The 18,904-nt window shown below is 39.5% G+C and overlaps 1 protein-coding gene across 1 annotated transcript; it reads left to right on the top strand.

The window, feature by feature from the left end:
* Positions 1 to 735: 735 nt before the first annotated feature.
* Positions 736 to 18,410, top strand: lbr (lamin B receptor). The gene is made up of 14 exons (XM_031732188.2): positions 736 to 883; positions 6,369 to 6,543; positions 7,039 to 7,254; positions 9,210 to 9,293; positions 10,204 to 10,390; positions 10,589 to 10,785; positions 11,298 to 11,352; positions 11,604 to 11,798; positions 11,899 to 12,002; positions 12,911 to 13,036; positions 13,168 to 13,336; positions 13,443 to 13,523; positions 13,916 to 14,038; positions 16,546 to 18,410. The coding sequence occupies exons 2-14, from the start codon at positions 6,379 to 6,381 to the stop codon at positions 16,704 to 16,706; spliced, it is 1,863 nt and encodes a 620-aa protein (XP_031588048.1). The 5' UTR covers positions 736 to 883; positions 6,369 to 6,378; the 3' UTR covers positions 16,707 to 18,410.
* The last annotated feature ends 494 nt before the right edge of the window (positions 18,411 to 18,904 follow it).

The following is an 18,904-nucleotide window of genomic DNA, read 5'->3' as shown; positions in this document are numbered from 1 at the left end:
ATTGGAGACAGGTCCAAACCTTTTTGAAGGGGTACCAAAATGAATTGGTATCTGTATGATGAGAAAGCAAATGCATTATGACTCACAGATTTAAGGATTTCCTGTTGCTGCATCATTACAGCAAAAAAGAAGTTGATGACAGAAAACTGTTAACACTGCTAAATAGTGATGCAATTTTCGTGTAAATTTAAATGCAAACATTTTGTAATGCATCATGATAAACTCTGCATTAAAATCAATGTCACACAGGTGACTTATGTGAAAGCATTTGTCTCCAGAGCCTTTGCCTTGTCCAGGCAAAGTAAGAATTAAGTGAATGATTCCCATTCGTTTTTACCGCATTTTTTTTGTTACTGCAATCAGCTAAAGCAGGCTGTATTAACAAAAATAGTACCAACTATTAAGTATTAACGTTTATATTATTACTATTTTTATTCCAACATTGTTAGTCTCATAATAATAATAATTATCATTATGCCCTCCAGAATGTTCGCGTTTATGAAGCAAAAAGTAGTCCTATTATACATACACAGTTTAATTTGGGATATTGTTGTCAATACCGCTGTTTTGTCTGACAGTAATTTGATACCGGTAAACAAAGTAGTCGTGACTCTCTCAAAGCCAATCCCAACACAGTTAAAATCCACAGATAGCCAATGAAATCGCAGAGTCGTTTGAAATGAACGCTGTACTAACCAATCGAAAGCCTTCGCGCCTTCGAAGTCACTGGTGGGTTTTGCCCGAAGAGGGAGGGAGAACGAGTTCTACGTCAAACGTTAGCAAAGTTCGTTTTTAAAAATATTAAGCTTGATTTATTAATTCGTCGTCGTGATCGGGATATTTTAGCAGTTGTACTTACTGGAATTATTCGCACAATATTAAGGTAAGTCCGTCTTCCAATTGCATGTGTTGGCAATGCAAAAAGCAACTACTCTTTACGTTTCTCTTTGTTGGGAAACTGGGGCTTAGCCGAAGCTAACTCAAGCTGGTCGTATAACAGCGTTGTAGGTTTTGGCTAATTTCTGAAAGGTTATCTTGTTTCTGTTGGTTGAAGTGAAAAAAACAACAACAAAAAAAAAATTAGTTGGACGAATTTGTTTTAACGTGTGGTGGTAACCTTGCTCTTCGATAGGTCAAGTTTTTATTAGAGTTTGTCGGTTTTGGTAAGCGGAACTGCGAGTGTAACTACCCACCTCTGTTCGGGCTACTCGCCAACAAGCAGATTAACGATAGGCAGTTCAGAAATTAGACGGTGCCCGCTAGTGAAAGAGAGTCTTTAATGGATCGTAACGCGAACGTTTAACTCAGTCGTAATTTCAGCTGCCTGTGTGTCCTTTTTATAAAGGGTTTGTTGCGTTATCGTCAGCGAGTTTAGCTTTGCCGAACTTATTCATACGTGCCCACGCATTGTTTCTATGGCGGGTGCTTTTGCTTTCTTCATCAACAGTATTTGAATGCATGACGTTTTCCCTCCTTTCCTTTTCTGTCGCTTGTAGTTGCATCCGCGCTGTCTCGAAGCTAACTAAGCTAGCGTATTTCGTTAAAGAAACAGCTCCTGCACTTTGGCAATAACCATTATGTTATCCGAGGGTACGTGAAAAGTGTCGATTACCCCGCTAGCCCAAGCGCAAAAACTGCAGTAAAAGCGCCGCTTTGACAAGTACTTCCAGTTATTCACATGTATGTCACGTCTCACATACACATATGTATATAATTGTATAATGCATATATTTGAACGCAGTGAAAAAGGAGGAAAATGCATACAAAAGTGCGCCTTTTTTAACATTTGAAGCCACATGAGTGTGATCGTGATACGGTTTATACTCAGTATTTTATTTTATTTTTTTTTACCAGTATAGGACTGTGTGAACTACAGTATATCTAAACACTGCAGTAACCTGACATTTGATGGCGCCTTAATAGTCCGAGTGAAGTTTGTGCTGCTGTGGGTTATCTGCCTTTCCTTTTATGTGGACCAAAATAAAACAATTCGGTTTGTCCTACTCCAGAGATGCTCGAGTACATACTGTTTGTCCTTTTAGATGACTTATCTAACTTTTTGGTGTGAGTTTGCCTCGTATGTTACATTTCAAATGGACTACGTACCAGGTGGGGCAGTTTTCAGCACAAAGCTGAGGGGTGGATAGGGTGGCTGCCTGTCTTCTATTTTAAACCCCACCCACGTTATAGCCATATCCTTTCATCAGCCCAAAGGGGGGATCTGATGGGGAACTCTCCTCAGTCAGGAGACACCACATATCCCATATGGAAGCCTGCACGCGAGCCAGGAAAGCAGCATTGGGACATACTTTGGGTGTGTCGTGTTGTGAGATGGGGTGTTTGCGCCGATGCTGTGGGTTTTTGTGTTTTTCCAAGATTGGATCAGTTAGCAGTGGAAATTTATCAGTCTTCCTCCTTTTCTGTTATAACGGTGGTGATTGGACAGTTGGAGGCTTTGTAAGTTAGTGGAGTTACTGTGTGATTATAAAGGCAAACAAGAGATTAATTGTCAAGTTGAAGAAAAAGTCTTTCATTGATGGGTACACCATGCTTAATTTCTGACGTTTGATGGTAGAAAGCACAACTTTAAAAGAGTTATTATATTTTGATATTTTATATTTTAATTTTCATTTCACTATAGTTTGACTTTTTGCTTTCAGTTAGATTCCTGGTGAATGTACTTGTTTCAAGTTAGTTTGTAATATTTGCAAAGGTTTTAATTCAGTCTTTATTAGTCTCACTTTTTAGTTTCAGATTCTAAGATCTAGGACATTCAGAACTAGTGCTGGGCGATATGGAAAAAATGTTTATCACGATATGAATTATTTTATATCACGATAACGATATATATCACGATATACCACCTGACCTGTGGTCATCTGGAAAGTATGCAGTCTTTAAACAGCGAGTGGAGAGGGTGCAGTCTTTGTTTTGAGTTACTGTAAAGCATGTCGCAAATCCGGGTGCACGTAAAGCAGCACCATTTTGCGAAACCACAAGACAGAGTTTCTTTGCGAAAAATATCATTTTTTTATACTTTATTTTCTCTTGCATAAAGTTAAGAGTATGTATAGTGAGAAGACAACACTAATATATTTGCACAGGCTATTTAACCCTTTAAGACCTACCATAGAACCAAGTCCGCCAGAGCTTATCTTTACATTTATTTATTTTGAGTGTCTTCATAGTTTTATTTTTGAGATGCACAAAATTTTTATATACTACAGAAAAATGAAAATAAATAAATGCAAATTTGTAAAAAACACAGCATGTGCATCAAAATAAACTATTTACAACAGTGCAATTTGACTTCTAAGCATCCCAGAAACGATACAGAAGAGCATAAAGTCAAACATGACTTTTAAACATACCAACATAGACTTTGAAGCTTAAAAAACTACATTTTCCGCGAAAATGACATCACTTCCGGTTTCGGACAGGTAATGGCGGACATAAGATAGTTCGCGCTGACTTGAACAGCTGATCGGATCGGCAAAGCCTGTTTCTGGAATATTGTGTTTTTTTGTTGCTGCAAGTCTGGAATATTATGTTTTGTTGCTGGAAGTGTTTTTATGCAATTTTTGCAAAGCTATATGTGGAAGAAAACCGTGACCTAGGGCAAGCTAATGGAATAAGATGTAAGTACAACTCCTACAGTGTCATATGCAAAAAAAACATTATTGCGCTACCTTACTGGTTACAGTTCTACAGGGATTTAAAAATAGTTAGGGAAAACGGAGTTGTAAAGGGTTAATGATATATTTTATGTAATAATTTGTAAAATTCGGGTTAGAAACGATATAAACGATAGAAGACAAATGGCACGATAGAAACTTTTCTATCGTCCACACGATATATATCGTCATATCGCCCAGCACTATTCAGAACAATACAATAATATACCAATAGAGAAGCACATCCTACCTGCCATTTACTGGAGTATGGAATTTTAATTAGCATCACTGCTGACATCGGCTGTCATTGGGGTATTTTGTTTGAAACTGTTATCAGAACAGATCGGGATTAGAGCTTGAAACCAAAACTCTTCTTGAATGCTGTAAAGTCTTGCATTCCTGTCATGTAGTTGTTAAAGTGCTAATCTATCATTCTGTTGTAGAAATATATGTAATTTTCAACATTTCAGTACTAGACTATTGTCAAGCAAATGGTTAATGAGAAAGGGAAACCAGGATTTAAAAAAAAAAAAAAAAGTTTTTATTTATTTGCAATTATAAAATATCTTGACTTCTAACAAAGGAAAATAACCAGGACTTTTTCCCTCTTTCCCTGAAGGGGTTTAATCAACCATCAAAATGCAGAGACTTCTGTTAATTAAGGTTATACTGGTGTGGGTTTTTTTTGCTTACCTACATGAGTGGGCGAATGACACGCAGTAAGTGGCCCAGGGCAGGCTAGGATTTACCAGCCTAACCAGGTGAACTATAGTTGTGCCTCACTGAATGCTGTTTAAATTATAAATATAGCTGGAAATTTAAAACACTTTATTTCCATAAAATAAGTATTTAAACATTAGAAGTCACAGAGTTAAACTGCATTCTGATAATTTGCCCAAAGAGCTTATCATCAAAGGTAAACCAGTGAATACATGTTCAGGTCAAAAGTAGTAAATTCACTCATGAATACAGAGACAGTTGGTGTAAAATTCCTTGCCTGTTGCTGTGACTTGAATGGAGCGACTCACTAGGACAGACAGCTCTGGATAAACCTCACAGGGACAGACTTGTCAGCAATTCTGCAGTAGTGTGTTGGTTTTCTAGACACTGAGCCTCCCAGGTCACTGATGTTCTATAATGCTGACTTTGCCTGGCCCTCCTCTTTGTGTCCAGTGATGAGCACTCCTGTAGGATTTTGCCGTTCCGTAGTGTTAGTTAATACACGTTGTCAATTGTGAAATTGTAAACTGAATATCTATAACATCACTGGGTGGATAAATAGAGACACAGCTGAAATTCAAATAAAAATAAAAAAGACAGAAATGGTCTCTAATCATCATTTAAATTTACAGTATGGTTTATCACTTCTCACCTCTTTATAGGATAGGGTTACATTATGTAGCCGAGGAATCGCTTTCACAGGAAACAAGCTTGACAGTTGGTTGCCAAAAATGGCATTTAACCTCTGTATATGAGGATGACCTCAGAAAGCTGCTGCACCACCCCCGTTCTGCCAAGTTGGTTTCACACATCTGCCTCTGCCCGCCCCCCCCAAAAAAATAAATAAATAAATAAATCTGAAGTGAAGACAGAGTGGACTTTTTGTATTGCTGTGTAGTTTGAGGGTTTCCCCCTGGGGTTTTAGCCTTAACTGTGGATGTAGCCTTGTATTATGATGTCCTCAGGTTAGATATGTTTTGCCTTAATTCTTTTGAAGCATAAATCTTTGATGAGTGGCCACAGCAGGCTAGTTATCTCTGGTCAGGTTGTAGTTAGTGGAATTTTATTTTTCCTCCTCTAATTAAGTTCCTGTTTAGACTCACAGCTCTAAGCAACATGTTCTCCATGTTTGGTTTAAATATTTTCTCAGTACAATTGCACTGTGCAGTTACATTATGAATTATATTTCCTGCAGTACTTTGCAAACATAGGCTGTATATAAAAGATGGTCTAAGCTTCTGGTGCAGAAAAGCCTCAAACCTGGATTCTTTGTAAATCCAGCAGGGGGCAGTGACTCTGTCTGGGCGAGAGAAGGAAATCAGTGGTTTTACAGAAGTTTGCTGTCACTTCAGTAGACACTTTAGTGCTGCGTTTATGGTTTTAAATGCTAGTTACAGGATTCATTGAATATATCAATTATTATATCAATTAATTATGTGAAAATATTCTGCTTCATAACAGGACCTCACTAACATGATGCTGCTGCTGCTGCTGCTTCATTCTATGTTTGCAAAGTACATTCTGTTCAAGTTTTTGAGACCGTCGTCATACTGTGGTGCATCAGAGCAACTTAAGATGACTAGCGATATTTAAGATAAGTCACTACAGATTTATTGCCCGGCCACTGTTGCACTTTATCAAAAGTTCAAAGTTGCTGCCAAAGCTGTCTTAGTGAAAGTGAAAGCATGCTGTGCTTCAGTGGTACGAAAGGAGACAGAAGGGGCCGCCTGCAGTGATGAGGCCATTGTTTCAAATGATTGAGCCTTACTGTAAATACCAGTGGCAGGTTTAAATTGATTATTATTTAACAAGTTAGTCCTCCTCTGCTTTTCCTGATAGCTTGTGTCAGTCTGGTCGAGTCTCTTTGCTCCTCTTTCTTGTCCTCACTGTTTCACTTTCAGCCACTTTCTCCGCTGCTTGTTGTATTTCCTTCTGTACTGAACTCTTGCTCTGTTCTGATTCACTCCTTGTCAGGTCACTGAAGATGCCTACTGTGAAGTACCAGAAAGGGGACACTGTGATGGGCCGCTGGCCCGGCAGCAGCCTGTACTATCAGGTCAAGGTGCTGGGCTTTGATTCCAAAAGCCAGCTCTACACTGTCATCTACAAAGATGGTACAGAGCTGGAGCTCAAGGAGCAAGACATTAAGGTAGGACCAGAGTCACATGCTCTTGTGAACTGCAGCTGACTCTTCACTCGGTTTCACTGAGTGCTTTATTGTGAATTTATGTTATTTAAAAAAAAAAATAAAATTCAACGTTGAAGTCAGATCTGCACATTAACCACTGTGGGTGTAGGTTCAAACCATGAAGCGCTGATGCTTTAAATTGGTTATATTTTTGTTCTAAAGGAAAAATAAGAGAGAACTCAGACTGGATTGTTAATCAGTGATGTTACTGGTATGTAGTTATTAAGTCATGTAAAAGGGATCAATGTAGCTGTAATGTCTATAGCACTCTACTAATAGTTAAGGTGTAGAACTGTCACTGTCATGGGTATGGTCAGGAATATATTTCAACTGTAAGATGATGCTCTGTGAAAATTCAGCCTTAGTTTTTAATCTTTATCATTTAAAAAAAATGTTGCAAACGTATAGCAGTCCCCATTCAGTTTTTTTCTCCCGCCGATTGTTCTTTTCCCTCAGAGTGTCAGTGGTTTCCAGACCCGCTCCCGTTCTCGCTCTCGTTCCCGCTCACCAGGCCGCCGTCGCAGCCGTTCACGCTCCCCGGCAAGGACCACACGTCGCTCGTCAGCTCGTACAGCGGCAGCCGTTGCTGCTACAGCAATCACAGAGAGTACACCGTCTTCTCGCAGGGATATCAGGCTGAAGGATACAGTGGAAGTGAGGCTCAGCCCTATGGTAAGTGCTTATGCTACCTTGTCATTGTCTGATTATAGAACATTGGTGATTGTCAAAAACATGATAAGGAGAAGCTGAAGAATGCCAGCAGAAAGCGTCTAAATGCAGGACTCTGTTATAATGAAGACATTATACTACATATAGAGAGTCTCTTCTTTAGTTACCTGACTATATCAGTGTCATATAGTCCCTTCTGTCTGTTCCACCTGTTCGCCTGACTACCATGGGACTCAGAGCCTGTAGTTGTTCTGCCTTGAGACTTTAGAATACACTTCCACCAGATTTCTGGACTAAACTCCCTCTCTCTACTTTTAAATCACATCTTAAAACCCATCTATTTAGAATTGCATACACTTCATCATGCCTCAGTCTTAGTCTGTTTTTACTTTAATTAGCTTTTATAGTTGTTTTTATTGTCTTTACCTTATGTTTTTAATTATTTTGTATTAATGTAAGGTGACCTTGAAGGTCTTGAAAGGCGCCTATAAATAAAATGTATTATTATTATTATATCAATCGTTTGACTGCAATGCCATTTGCCAATGAGTTGCTTAGACAGACATAGTCTTGTCAAAGTCACCCTTCATAAAACTTAACACCCATCAAACGATGTAATCAGTCAGAAATGTGTCCCCTTGGAATTGGAAATTGAAGAATTAAGAAGCAGAAAGCTAAGGACGCACCAAGTACTTCGTGAGACGCTTGCAACGATAAGAGTGAACTGTGAACTAGATCAGCGGTCCCCAACCTTTTTTGCGCCATGGACCAGTTTATGCCCGACAATATTTTCACGGACTGGCCTTTAAGGTGTCGCGGATAAATACAACAAAATAAAACTAGTACCGGTACCAAAAAAAAGAAGATTTATTCATAACACACGTGAAAAGACCCAGGAAAACCGAGTTAACGATAAAAACGATAACAAAATAACGCTGAAAACCGATTAAAAACTCTGAAAACCATTCATTTCACACCTGAGCCTCAATTCGCACGGCCCGGTACCAAACGACTCACGGACCGGTGCCGGTCCGAGGCCCAGGGGTTGGGGACCGCTGAACTAGATGACAGTCCTCTCCACCCTCAGAGCAGCACTTTTCTAGATTTCTTTCATAAGGTCCTGGACCAATGAGTTCGTTCTTTTTTTTTTTTTTTTTTTTTTTTTCTTTCTTTCTTTCTTTCTTTTTTTGATAGTGGTTGTGTGCTTAATGAAGTTCTGCTATTTCACCTTGCCACATGAGTATATTATTTCACTTGTATGATGAAATAAATGATTTATTCATTTATATATTTCTTTTTTGTGGAGAGTGCTCCTTAGTGTGCCATAGCATGAGATTGTAGTGTGTACTGTGAATTCTTCTTGTGCATACAAAGGATGTGCAAAACTAGATGTGTAAACATTGCTGCCATTGCTAATGGCAGACAGATAAACACATTCTTTGTTTATTAATGTACAACATAATTTTCCAGTTCAAAGACGTGCCACATGTAGCTGTATGCTGATTTTAGAAAACAGATTTGGGCAAATTATGCACCAGGGTGCGAAATACTAGAATGGAAATTCAGGTGCCACACATTTTAGTGACACTTAAAACATGATTTGGTTAACAAGGAATGTGATGTCTGGATTAATGCAAATGTTTGGGTTTTTTCTCCTCGTTTATACAACTGTAAATTTGTTGCCAGGAACATCCCTACCCAAAATACATAAAAAAAAAAAAAAAAAAAAGTGTGTGCCATTAACTGTGAAATAGCCCACAGCTTTCTGGCAAGATCCAATCCATTATCAAATGTCCTAATTCATCAGTACCTTGTCCTTGTGGGGAAATTGTGAGTCATTCATTCTGGTGTTTGACCATAACACAATCACAGTCCCTGTGTATGTTCCTCACATTGTTTTTTGTTTTGTTTTTGTCTCTGTCATTTCAATCAATCACCCTCCACTGTTTGCTGAGCAGGAACAGACAAAGGCAGCAGAGAACAGTAGCAACAATAAGCATGAAAAGAAAGAGGAGAATAACACTGCTAGCAAAGTGATTGAGGTGAGTTTTGTCTTGCAATTTAAAAAAAAAAAAAAAAAAAGTGTGAAAACTTTTATTTAAAAAGGTTCAGATGTCTCAAAATAAATGGCTCATAGAAGAACATTTGTGCAGACCACTCCAAGTGAAAAGGTTTTAAACAGGGATTAAAAAACAAAACTAAAAGGCTCTGAGGTAAGTTGCAGCTGATGGAATGTCATGATGCATGCACGTCGGGGGCCCATGTGTGTTTTCTAACTGAGGGGGGCTCCTCTCACAAGACTGTACTTCATTTAACTAGTCACATGTTGCACTAGCATGTGCTGCCTCTTTACTGTGCCTGTTTCTGACAGTCTGAAGTCCTGTGTGTAGTAATCCGTGCTGCATTTAAGTTAAGATATAAAACTTTTCCCTCTTTGACTTCTGAAAGTTTATTTGTTGTTTTTTGCCGAAAAAAGATGTTCTTTTCATAGCAGCAAACGGCAATGATCTTTATTGCTGTGGCTCTGTCAGTGCGCCCCAGGGCGGCTGTGGCTACAATGTAGCTTGCTATCACCAGTGTGTGAATGTGTGTGTGAATGGGTGGATGACTGAACGTGTAAAGCGCTTTGGGGTCCGTAGTGACTAAGTAAAGCGCTATACAAATACAGGCCATTTACCATTTATTGGGCTAAGATACTTAATGTCCTAATTATTTCATTCATGTATTTTGTCAGTGTAGGTAGTAGTGTAGGCTTGCAGGTGTAGGCAAGTTTGTGTTGTGATATTTCGATACTAGTAACTGTTTCTTGTTCTATCGGTTTCCTCTTTATGAGATGCAAATAGTTGGATTGCATTATCCTACTGATCGGCTGAAATTGTTATGCTTTTGAGTTGTATTAATATGAATTGTTGACTTGTGTCCAATTCTAAATAACCCAAAATCTTATTCCAGAAGTCTGAAGCTAAGGTGGAGGCAGAGTCTGAGAAAAACCAAGGTCCTTATAATCTACGCCGTAGGAAGGCTGACGGAGATGCCAAACCAGCTGAAGCCAAACCAGATCAGCCAGAAAAAAAGGCTAAGGAGGCTGCAGCACCGTCCACCATCCCCTCCGCCCCACTCGACTTTGGAGGAAAGATAGGTAGGAGGCAGGAAATGCAGTTTCATGCCACAACCTCACTGCTGTGAGCTTGTACAGAACTCGTTGTATTTGTAATCAGTCAGTTAATTTTTTTGTGTGTCTATCTATCAGAGCATGGTGGTAGAGATGCTGAGGGAAAGCTGAACCTGACCAAACTGATATTGTTAATATTCCTGCTGTTTCTTCTCTTGCCTACAGGAGCGTACTTCTGGCTGCTCTTCTTGCCAGCCTGGGTTCTCTTTGTAATACTTCAAGGCAACCTAGCGGACCCCAGTCTGATCAATGCCCCCCCTCCTCTGCCTCCACTTGACACCTTCTGGGATGCCCAGGCTCTTGGCTTTGTCATCCTCTGGATCTTATTTCAGGCACTGCTTTACATCCTGCCAGTTGGAAAAGTGAGTGAGACGATCTGGAAGAAGTGTAGTCATGCACGAATGGGGTTTGGGTTCCCTCCTCCTGTGTAATACCAGCACAGGCAGACTAATAAAATGCTGGCTAACTGTCTTTATGAACAAGACTGGGAAACATCCACCTGAGCTGGATTGTTTGTTTGTGTGTTTGTTTGTTTGTTTGTTTGTTTGTTCTGGCATTAGCCAGAAATTGGATTAAAGGTCAGGAGTGACCCTTACAGAGTTGTTTCACAGAACATAGGGAAGCTCTTGGGTTTTTTTTCCATCCATCAAGGAGTGTGCTGCTTTGCATCCTACACTAACTGTGCTTACTCTCTCCTCACTGAGTGGCTAAATCACATCCACATGATGTATTCCTTTAAACAGCTTTTCAGTCTAAAAAGCACTTTGTCAGAATCTACATCCTTAGGTGATGTTTGGCTTTCAACTTCAATCTCTCATTCTTCTTCCAAGTTGCTCCACTAAAGTGCTGCTGGTGTTTGTCTCTGTTTCTCTAGCTGAGTGACGGCATGCCACTGAGGTCTGGAATGAGGCTGAAGTACAGAACCAATGGTGAGTCTGTGTGAAGCAACTCCCAATAAGAACATAGTACTAAGTCACGTCCCTGACGATCACTCATTTGTAACTGTAGCTTCATCTGGACCGATAAATGTCTCTGTCCTTTTTGTTTTTGTTTTGTTTTTTTGGTGCACTATTTACAGCAACTACTAAATTTGTGTCATGATATTTATTATTATTCTTATTATTATTATTCTAGTTGTGGTGTTCAGTATATTTTTTTCAGCCTCTGTGTGTACCTCCAGGTTTTTTTGCCATAGTGGTGAGTGCTATAGTGGTGGCAGTAGCAGTACACCAGGGCGCTGATCTCACCTACATCCACAGCCACTTCCTGCAGCTGGCGACTGCCACCTTCATCATCTCTGTCCTGCTCAGCATCTACCTGTATGTCCGCTCTCGCTATGCTGCCTCAGAAGAGCTGGCACTGGGGGGAAACTCAGGTAAGAAACTTGCGTACATTCTGTTGTGCCCCTTCATCTGTTTAATTTGCCAGTTTATGTAAATCGGCAGATTTTGAGTTTGCGTCTGTCTTTTCTCCAGGCAATGTGGTTTATGACTTTTTTAAAGGACGTGAACTTAATCCCCGCATCAAAAACTTTGATCTGAAATTCTTCTGTGAGATGCGCCCTGGACTCATTGGCTGGGTGGGTTGTCTTTGTTTCATTAGTTTTGCTTTATCTGTTTAAAAGGAGTCTGAAGCACACATTGCGCTCTCTGCTGGCCATCCAGGGAAATAATTTTTAAATTTAAGTAATCTGATATGAACTAAAAGAGTTCCTTGTGTCTGTCTGCTGCTGTGGGTTAAATTAGACCATCAGTTTAGATTTGATTTGAAGAAGAAAGACGTTCCTTCTATATAGAGCCGAATATCTTTGAATCTTTTAAATGTAATTTTTTTTTTTTTTTAAGTTTAGGTTAGGATGGTTAGGGAAAGTGATAGAAATGTACTACTAACTAAGGAAAGTGTGTTAAGAAGATGGAATGAGTCCTTTTGAGGAGTTCATGAATAAAGAAAATGAGACATAAGAGGACCGATAAAGGACAGTTAGTGAATGAGGAAGTGAGGGCAGCTATAAAGAGCACGAGGAGTGGAAAGATCGTTAATCTTGATGACACTTATGGAGGTATGAGGTGAGATGGGTAGGGAGAGACAGAGCAGTGGACTTTTGTGGTTTCTCACATGAAATCATGGCATGTGACTCAAAGTTGTTGGGCGTGTTAGATATGTAGCAACCACTGGTTGGTAGGAAAACTGGTATTATATTGTATCTCAGGTGTATCCCTGACTGGTCACACCTGTGTGAATAGGGCCTTATTCATGTCATCCTTTGTTACATGTCCAAAATGGCAGACAAGTTAATGTCACTTGGTTGGTGGTCATGTGTCTATAAAACCTTGATAGTTTAAAGTATGTTGCTTTGATGCTGCCTCTGCATTAGGTTTTCCCCCACACTTTGACATTTTTTGCTTTCTTCACAAATGGCAGTTCTGCGTTACAGGTGATCAGGAATCTTTCCTAATAATTTTAGTTCTGTGTGTTTTATGCGTTCAGTGTTTGATCAACTTTGCCATGGCGTTGGCTGAGATGAAGAAGCACAATCTCGATGCTCCATCATATGCCATGATCCTAGTGAACCTGTTCCAGCTGCTCTATGTGGTGGACGGCCTCTGGAATGAGGTAAGCTCAGCAGAGTATTTTTCTATGCCAATTTTACATGAAGTAACTGGTCAGGTTCACAGGTTGTAAACTTGCTAGTCTATCTGTTGTTCAGACCAAATGAATGATGGATTAATGTGTTTGTTTCCCAGGAGGCTATTCTGACCACCATGGACTTGATGCATGATGGTTTTGGCTTCATGTTAGCTTTTGGTGATCTGGTGTGGGTTCCTTTTACGTACACCTTGCAAGCGTATTACCTGGTCCTCCATCCCAACGCCCTGAGCCTGCCAGCAGTCACAGCCATCATCACACTCAAATGTGAGGCAGAACATGAAACTGAATTCACTCACCCTCTTCATATGTTTTTGATATTTTGCTGAGTCATTCTGGTGTTTGATGTGTCCTTTCTCACTCTGTATTTCAGTGATTGGGTTCTATATCTTCAGAAAATCCAACTCTGAGAAGAATGCCTTCAGGAGAAACCCATCCGACCCTAAACTGTCCCGTAAGTTCTCCTGTGGGCTTATCCCAAATTAAGTCTTGGTTATGCAACAGACTCATTTTTCTTTTCCTGATGAACATTCTTTATTGGCCTCTGAGGTAATAGTACTGAGATTAAATAGTCCACTAAATACACATTTTTTATTAACCCCTCAGCTGTTGAAGGCTGATGGGGTTCTATTGCCGACATGGTACCCAGTCCTTTTTTTCATTCAGTTTACTGAATGAATACTCAATACTCATCAGTCTAAACAGCAATCTGATGCAATGTTAGAATGGCCTAAATCTTAATTATCAACATTACATAAATAGAAAATGAAACACAAATGAGTTATTGCATGTTTCTCGGGAACATGTTGGTGCTCTTCAGTCATCTTTTTATTCTTGTCTCTCCAGATTTGAAAACGATCCCTACAGCTACAGGTAAAAGTCTGCTGGTCTCTGGCTGGTGGGGAGTGGTCCGCCACCCTAACTATTTGGGAGACCTCATCATGGCTCTGGCCTGGTCCCTACCCTGTGGTGAGTTTGCTTGGCATTTACAGTTAATGTAATAAAGAATGTAGGATGCTAAATGCAAAACAAGTCGAGGAGCAGGACAGGCAGAGGAGTTTGTAGCAGCACAGAGCACCCTATTATTTTTAAGTTCATGTCATTTTTATATAGCACCAAATCAAAACAAGTCGTCTTAAGGTGCTTTATATTGTAAGGTAAAGACCCAACAATAAAACAGAAAACGCCAACAATCAGTCAGCCCCCCTGTGAGCCAGCACTTTGGTGACAATAGGAAGGAAGCAGTCCCTTTTAACAGGAAGAAACCTCCTGCAGAACCAGGCCCAGAGTAGAGCAGGGCGATATGACCAAAAATATTTATCACGATATACATTTGAAAATTTGCGATAACGGTATAACTGACGATATAATTGACACTAGACAAAATACTTTACAACTCCACAACTTTATTAGTGCAAAAAACCCCATCAATGTATTTTCACTTAAACAAGCAGCTGTTTTTTATGTGCATTAAAGTTATATAAAAATGTAACAGTGCAAATTCCTTGCGGACAGTTTAACCAAAAGGCATTTCCAGTGGAAATTGTCCGACATATCCTCAGCATAACCATGTATAATATCCACAAAACTTAAAAAGAGGTTATACACACACAATATGGTAATATTATGTTGAAGCACAGTACGTATCACTCCGCGAGGCTCCTGCCTACGATAGCCGTAATGCTCAGAGTCCGACAATCCATCAAGCGGTGTGGGTTGGTAGCTTAGCAAAGTCGTACTAAAACATTTGACAGATTTTCGAGCGCCGTGTGCCACATAAAATTGTTTCGAGGTCAGTAAACACAACCAGAATTCATACATAAGGCACACGGGATTATAAAGGGCACTGTCAATTTGCAGAAAAATCAAAGGATTGATTTTAAGTGTGCCGTATTTTCCAAACAACACGGTAATAACGACGGCCCGCTAGCATGCTCTACCAAAAATAGTGCTTTGTTGTGTATCTGATGGACGAAAGCTAAACCAGTTCCACACCACTGAAGTTGCAGCATTTTTACAAACCAATTCTGGTTCATCCGTTTCATTTAACGATCCACTTTCGCTCTTCTCATTCTGCTTCGCCGCCATGTGCGTATGTAAACATAGGCACTGCGCATGCGCGTTTTACCCACATTCTATCGCGATATTTCATTTTCCTATCATTGCCCAGAATTACACCGGTATTACCGTGAACGGTATGATATAGCCCAGCCCTAGCCCAGAGAGGGGCGACCATTGTGTGGGTGTGATCGGTGAACTGATGGTAAACTGCAGCTCCTTCACATAGTGGGCTGTCAGTAAATTTGATTACATATTTGTTTTGCAACAATCCCACTAATAATTTTTAAGTGGGAAAACAAAGCAGCTCCACTGCCATCCATTTTTACTTCCTGCACCACAGAGTTCAAAGCTTTACCCATGTATCTGGTAGCTCTGTCAGTGTTTTTTCTCTTGAAGAAGACTTCATTTTTTCATGAACCCACTCGTGACATCAAATATCTATTCAGTAGTTTTAAAATTCTGTGTTTATTATTTATTTCAGTTGTTCATTTTATGATGTGTGCAAAAGGAAAATCTCATGTTGAAATTAATGTACCCATGTAAGTAGTTCAGCCTCTCATTGTGTTGGTTTGCCCTCTGGTGAACATAATGTGATGTTTGGTACTAGTTTGAATCCTCACAGGGAGCTAACTAAAACTAAACTAAACAGCATATTGCCATGGTCTAATCTGGTTTAAAGACTCAATTCTGCTCCAAAAGTTTTATAACTTTTCCTGGAAGTTGTAGTTAATCTGTGAATGTTTCCATTAGGGCTGCTCAATTAATCGAATTTTAATCTAGATTACGATCTGGGCTTTCAACGATCATTAAAAATGACTGAGCCGATTATTAGCACCTCTCTCGCGCTGCTCCGTGTGGCAAATTGAGCGCACCTCTCTGCATTTCTAACACGCGTCATAACAATTAAGAGGACCCGAGGGAAGCTCGGAAAGCTAAGCAGAAGTTATTTGTAGAGGAGAGGATAATGGCTGCTGAAGAAAGAATGCCGTTGGTTGAAAAGAGAGGTAAAACGACTTCAGTGGTGTGGAAACATTATGGGTTCGCGGAGTCAGACGTGGATCAAATATTGCGCAGTATTTTGAAGTTCACTAAACATAGATGTTTACATTTTTCATTTATTTTTTATATTGCAAACATTTCCACTGTAATCAGTATTTGCACACCATTTAATATTATTTTTTGACAATCTTTGAAGCCATTATTCAATACATTGTTATTGTTAAATAAATATCGTCAAATAATCGAGATCTCAATTTCAGTGAAAATAATCGTGATTATCATTTTTGCCATAATCGAGCAGCCCTAGTTTCCATTTGTCATGAGTGTCTCTCTGATGTTTCTGATATTAACTTGGAAAAAAATGTTCTGGAGTACAGTCGGGCTAAAGCGATGTGGGCCTTGTTTTCTCCCTGCAGGTTTCAGCCACCTCCTGCCGTGGTACTACATGATCTACTTCATCATCCTGCTCGTACACCGAGACTCACGTGACATGAGCGATTGCAGGAGGAAGTATGGCTCGGCGTGGGACGAGTACTGCAGAACTGTCCGCTACCGGATCATCCCCCGCGTCTACTGAGGAAATCGACCCTGGACACTCAGAGCTGAGGACATTATTTTTGTCTGTTTTCAAACCAGTATAAACAGCTGTGTGAAGGCTCCCAAAATATGAATGACCGATTTGACCTTTTGTACTTTTGATTGCTTAATTCTGAACTGAAGGAGCACTGAATTTTTGGTGATCATGATATTATGGACTTCTTGAAAATTGCCTTTTTTATAATTAAAAAAAATTAAAATGTATACATAAAAGTTTACAAAATGAGGGGAAAAAATGAAACACCTCTGCTAGGAATGTCTTGTTAGGATGTATATTTTTGTATATACATATTTTGTTTTTATACTTAAAGAATAACACACCACACGCTTATGTTTTTGGTACATGTTACCGTGCCCCAATTCTAAAAATATTACAGCATCAGCTTGGCTAATATGGATGATTTTGTAAGTATGGCTTCCTGTTAGGAATTCTGTGGCTTATGCATATGTTGAAGGATGGGATGGAAAAATGCTACCCTCTCTGATAAGCTGTACAGTGGAACTATGACTCGGTGTTTCTTCTCAGGACCAGGGATGTTGTCAGAAAGTCAGATTAGAAAAGTTTTGTCTTAATTTTGATGTGAATACTTTTATAGAGAGATCTAGTTTTGATTTGAAATTGTAAAAATGATATTAGAGGCTTTGGGAAAAATGCACTAATGTGTTAAAGCATTTTTTTTTTTTTTTCTTTTGCGTGATCACTTCCAAAGTGTTTAAATTTGGCTTTGCTACCTCAGATTCACTCACTGTCCACTTCTTCCTCCTTGGTGCTCTCTGGGAGGCAGTGTGTGTAATTATGAGTGTAATGTCACAGCTCATGACATAAACTTGTGAATATGTAATTTTCTAATATGAACATGTGGCAAGTCTCCACATCACAGGTGATGGAACTTTGTGTTTTTTTTCACCTCCCCACATATTCCACAGTTATTTCTAGATGTTTTCCTCATCGTGTTCTGGGTGATGATTTCCCTGCAGTGTCACATCAATTTGGTGTTTTTATCTTTTCAAGCTTTAACTTGCCAGGTCAGCTGACAGTGGCCTTTAGTGAAGTTTATACTGTGACAACATGAGGAGCAGTCGACTGTGTAGGCATTTGTAACCTGTGCATTTTCAAATCCAAATTAAGTATTTTTATGCCCGTGCAACTGTAGGCAATAATACAAGTAGCAATAGATAACTCCATTAGGTAGCATTTTTTTTTATGCTGTTCTGACTGAATACCATGTAAATATTTTTTTTAAATCATGTTTTAATTAAAGTAAGTAAAAGTAGTAATGCCAGTAATGTTTCTCATTAGATATTTAATGTTGCTTTTTAATTTTGACCACTGTAGATGTTTCCACACTTAGATCTGCCATGGTTCTAGACAAAATTCAGAATTGATTAAAGCATTTTAGAAAGGTGTTTATACTCTTCACCTGATAAGAGAGGGGAAAACAATTAAGTCTGATCCTTGAGATGTTGACCATTCTCTTTGCTCCAGCACCCATTGTGGTAACACAAAACTTGTTTGCTTTGACTGTGACTGGTGAGCAATACTTTGGATGTATTTTGATATATGACAGCAATAAATAAGGATATTAACTAGTCCAGGAGGCTGCCTATCAGTTCTGTGACAGCAACTGGACAAAGCTAACCTGTACAAATGTTGCAGCATGAAATAAAGAATTACAGTATTTCATTTTCCCGTCTGTATTTATTTAATTTGAAAAGGGGGCATCTGCAATATTAACAGAAATGTTGGTGGCTGGCTTTAATGAAGGTGTGAGACATGAGTGTCTCTCTCCCAGAGCACACTGGACAGGAAGGTGTTTCAGCCTTGCTCCACATCTGGAGGTTTGTATGGCTGGGTGAGAAGTCACATACAGCTTGAATTAGACATTTGATGTCCTAGGGCTCTGCTCATCAGATATCTGTCCAAGTGACCCTTCATTTTATTGGATTCTCCCATTTAATCCAAGTTCCCTGCTGCCTCATGCCTGCCGTCTTCTGGGGAAGAGATGAGAAAAGATGAGAGCCCTAGAACTTGTATAGAGGCACCGGCGGGCTCGACAATCCTGATCACAGAGAAGTGTTGCCTTGAATTGAATTAAAATGTCATTTAATGTCCGTTTTGAAAGCACAGCCTATTCCTGTTGTGCACATTGTTTCAGTTGACTATAATAACCCCGGATT

This window comes from Oreochromis aureus, linkage group 15 (assembly GCF_013358895.1).
Source record: "Oreochromis aureus strain Israel breed Guangdong linkage group 15, ZZ_aureus, whole genome shotgun sequence".
Lineage (NCBI taxonomy): Eukaryota > Metazoa > Chordata > Actinopteri > Cichliformes > Cichlidae > Oreochromis > Oreochromis aureus.
The sequence above is the reverse complement of the archived record's forward strand: the minus strand, read 5'-3'. Positions and strand labels throughout refer to the sequence as shown.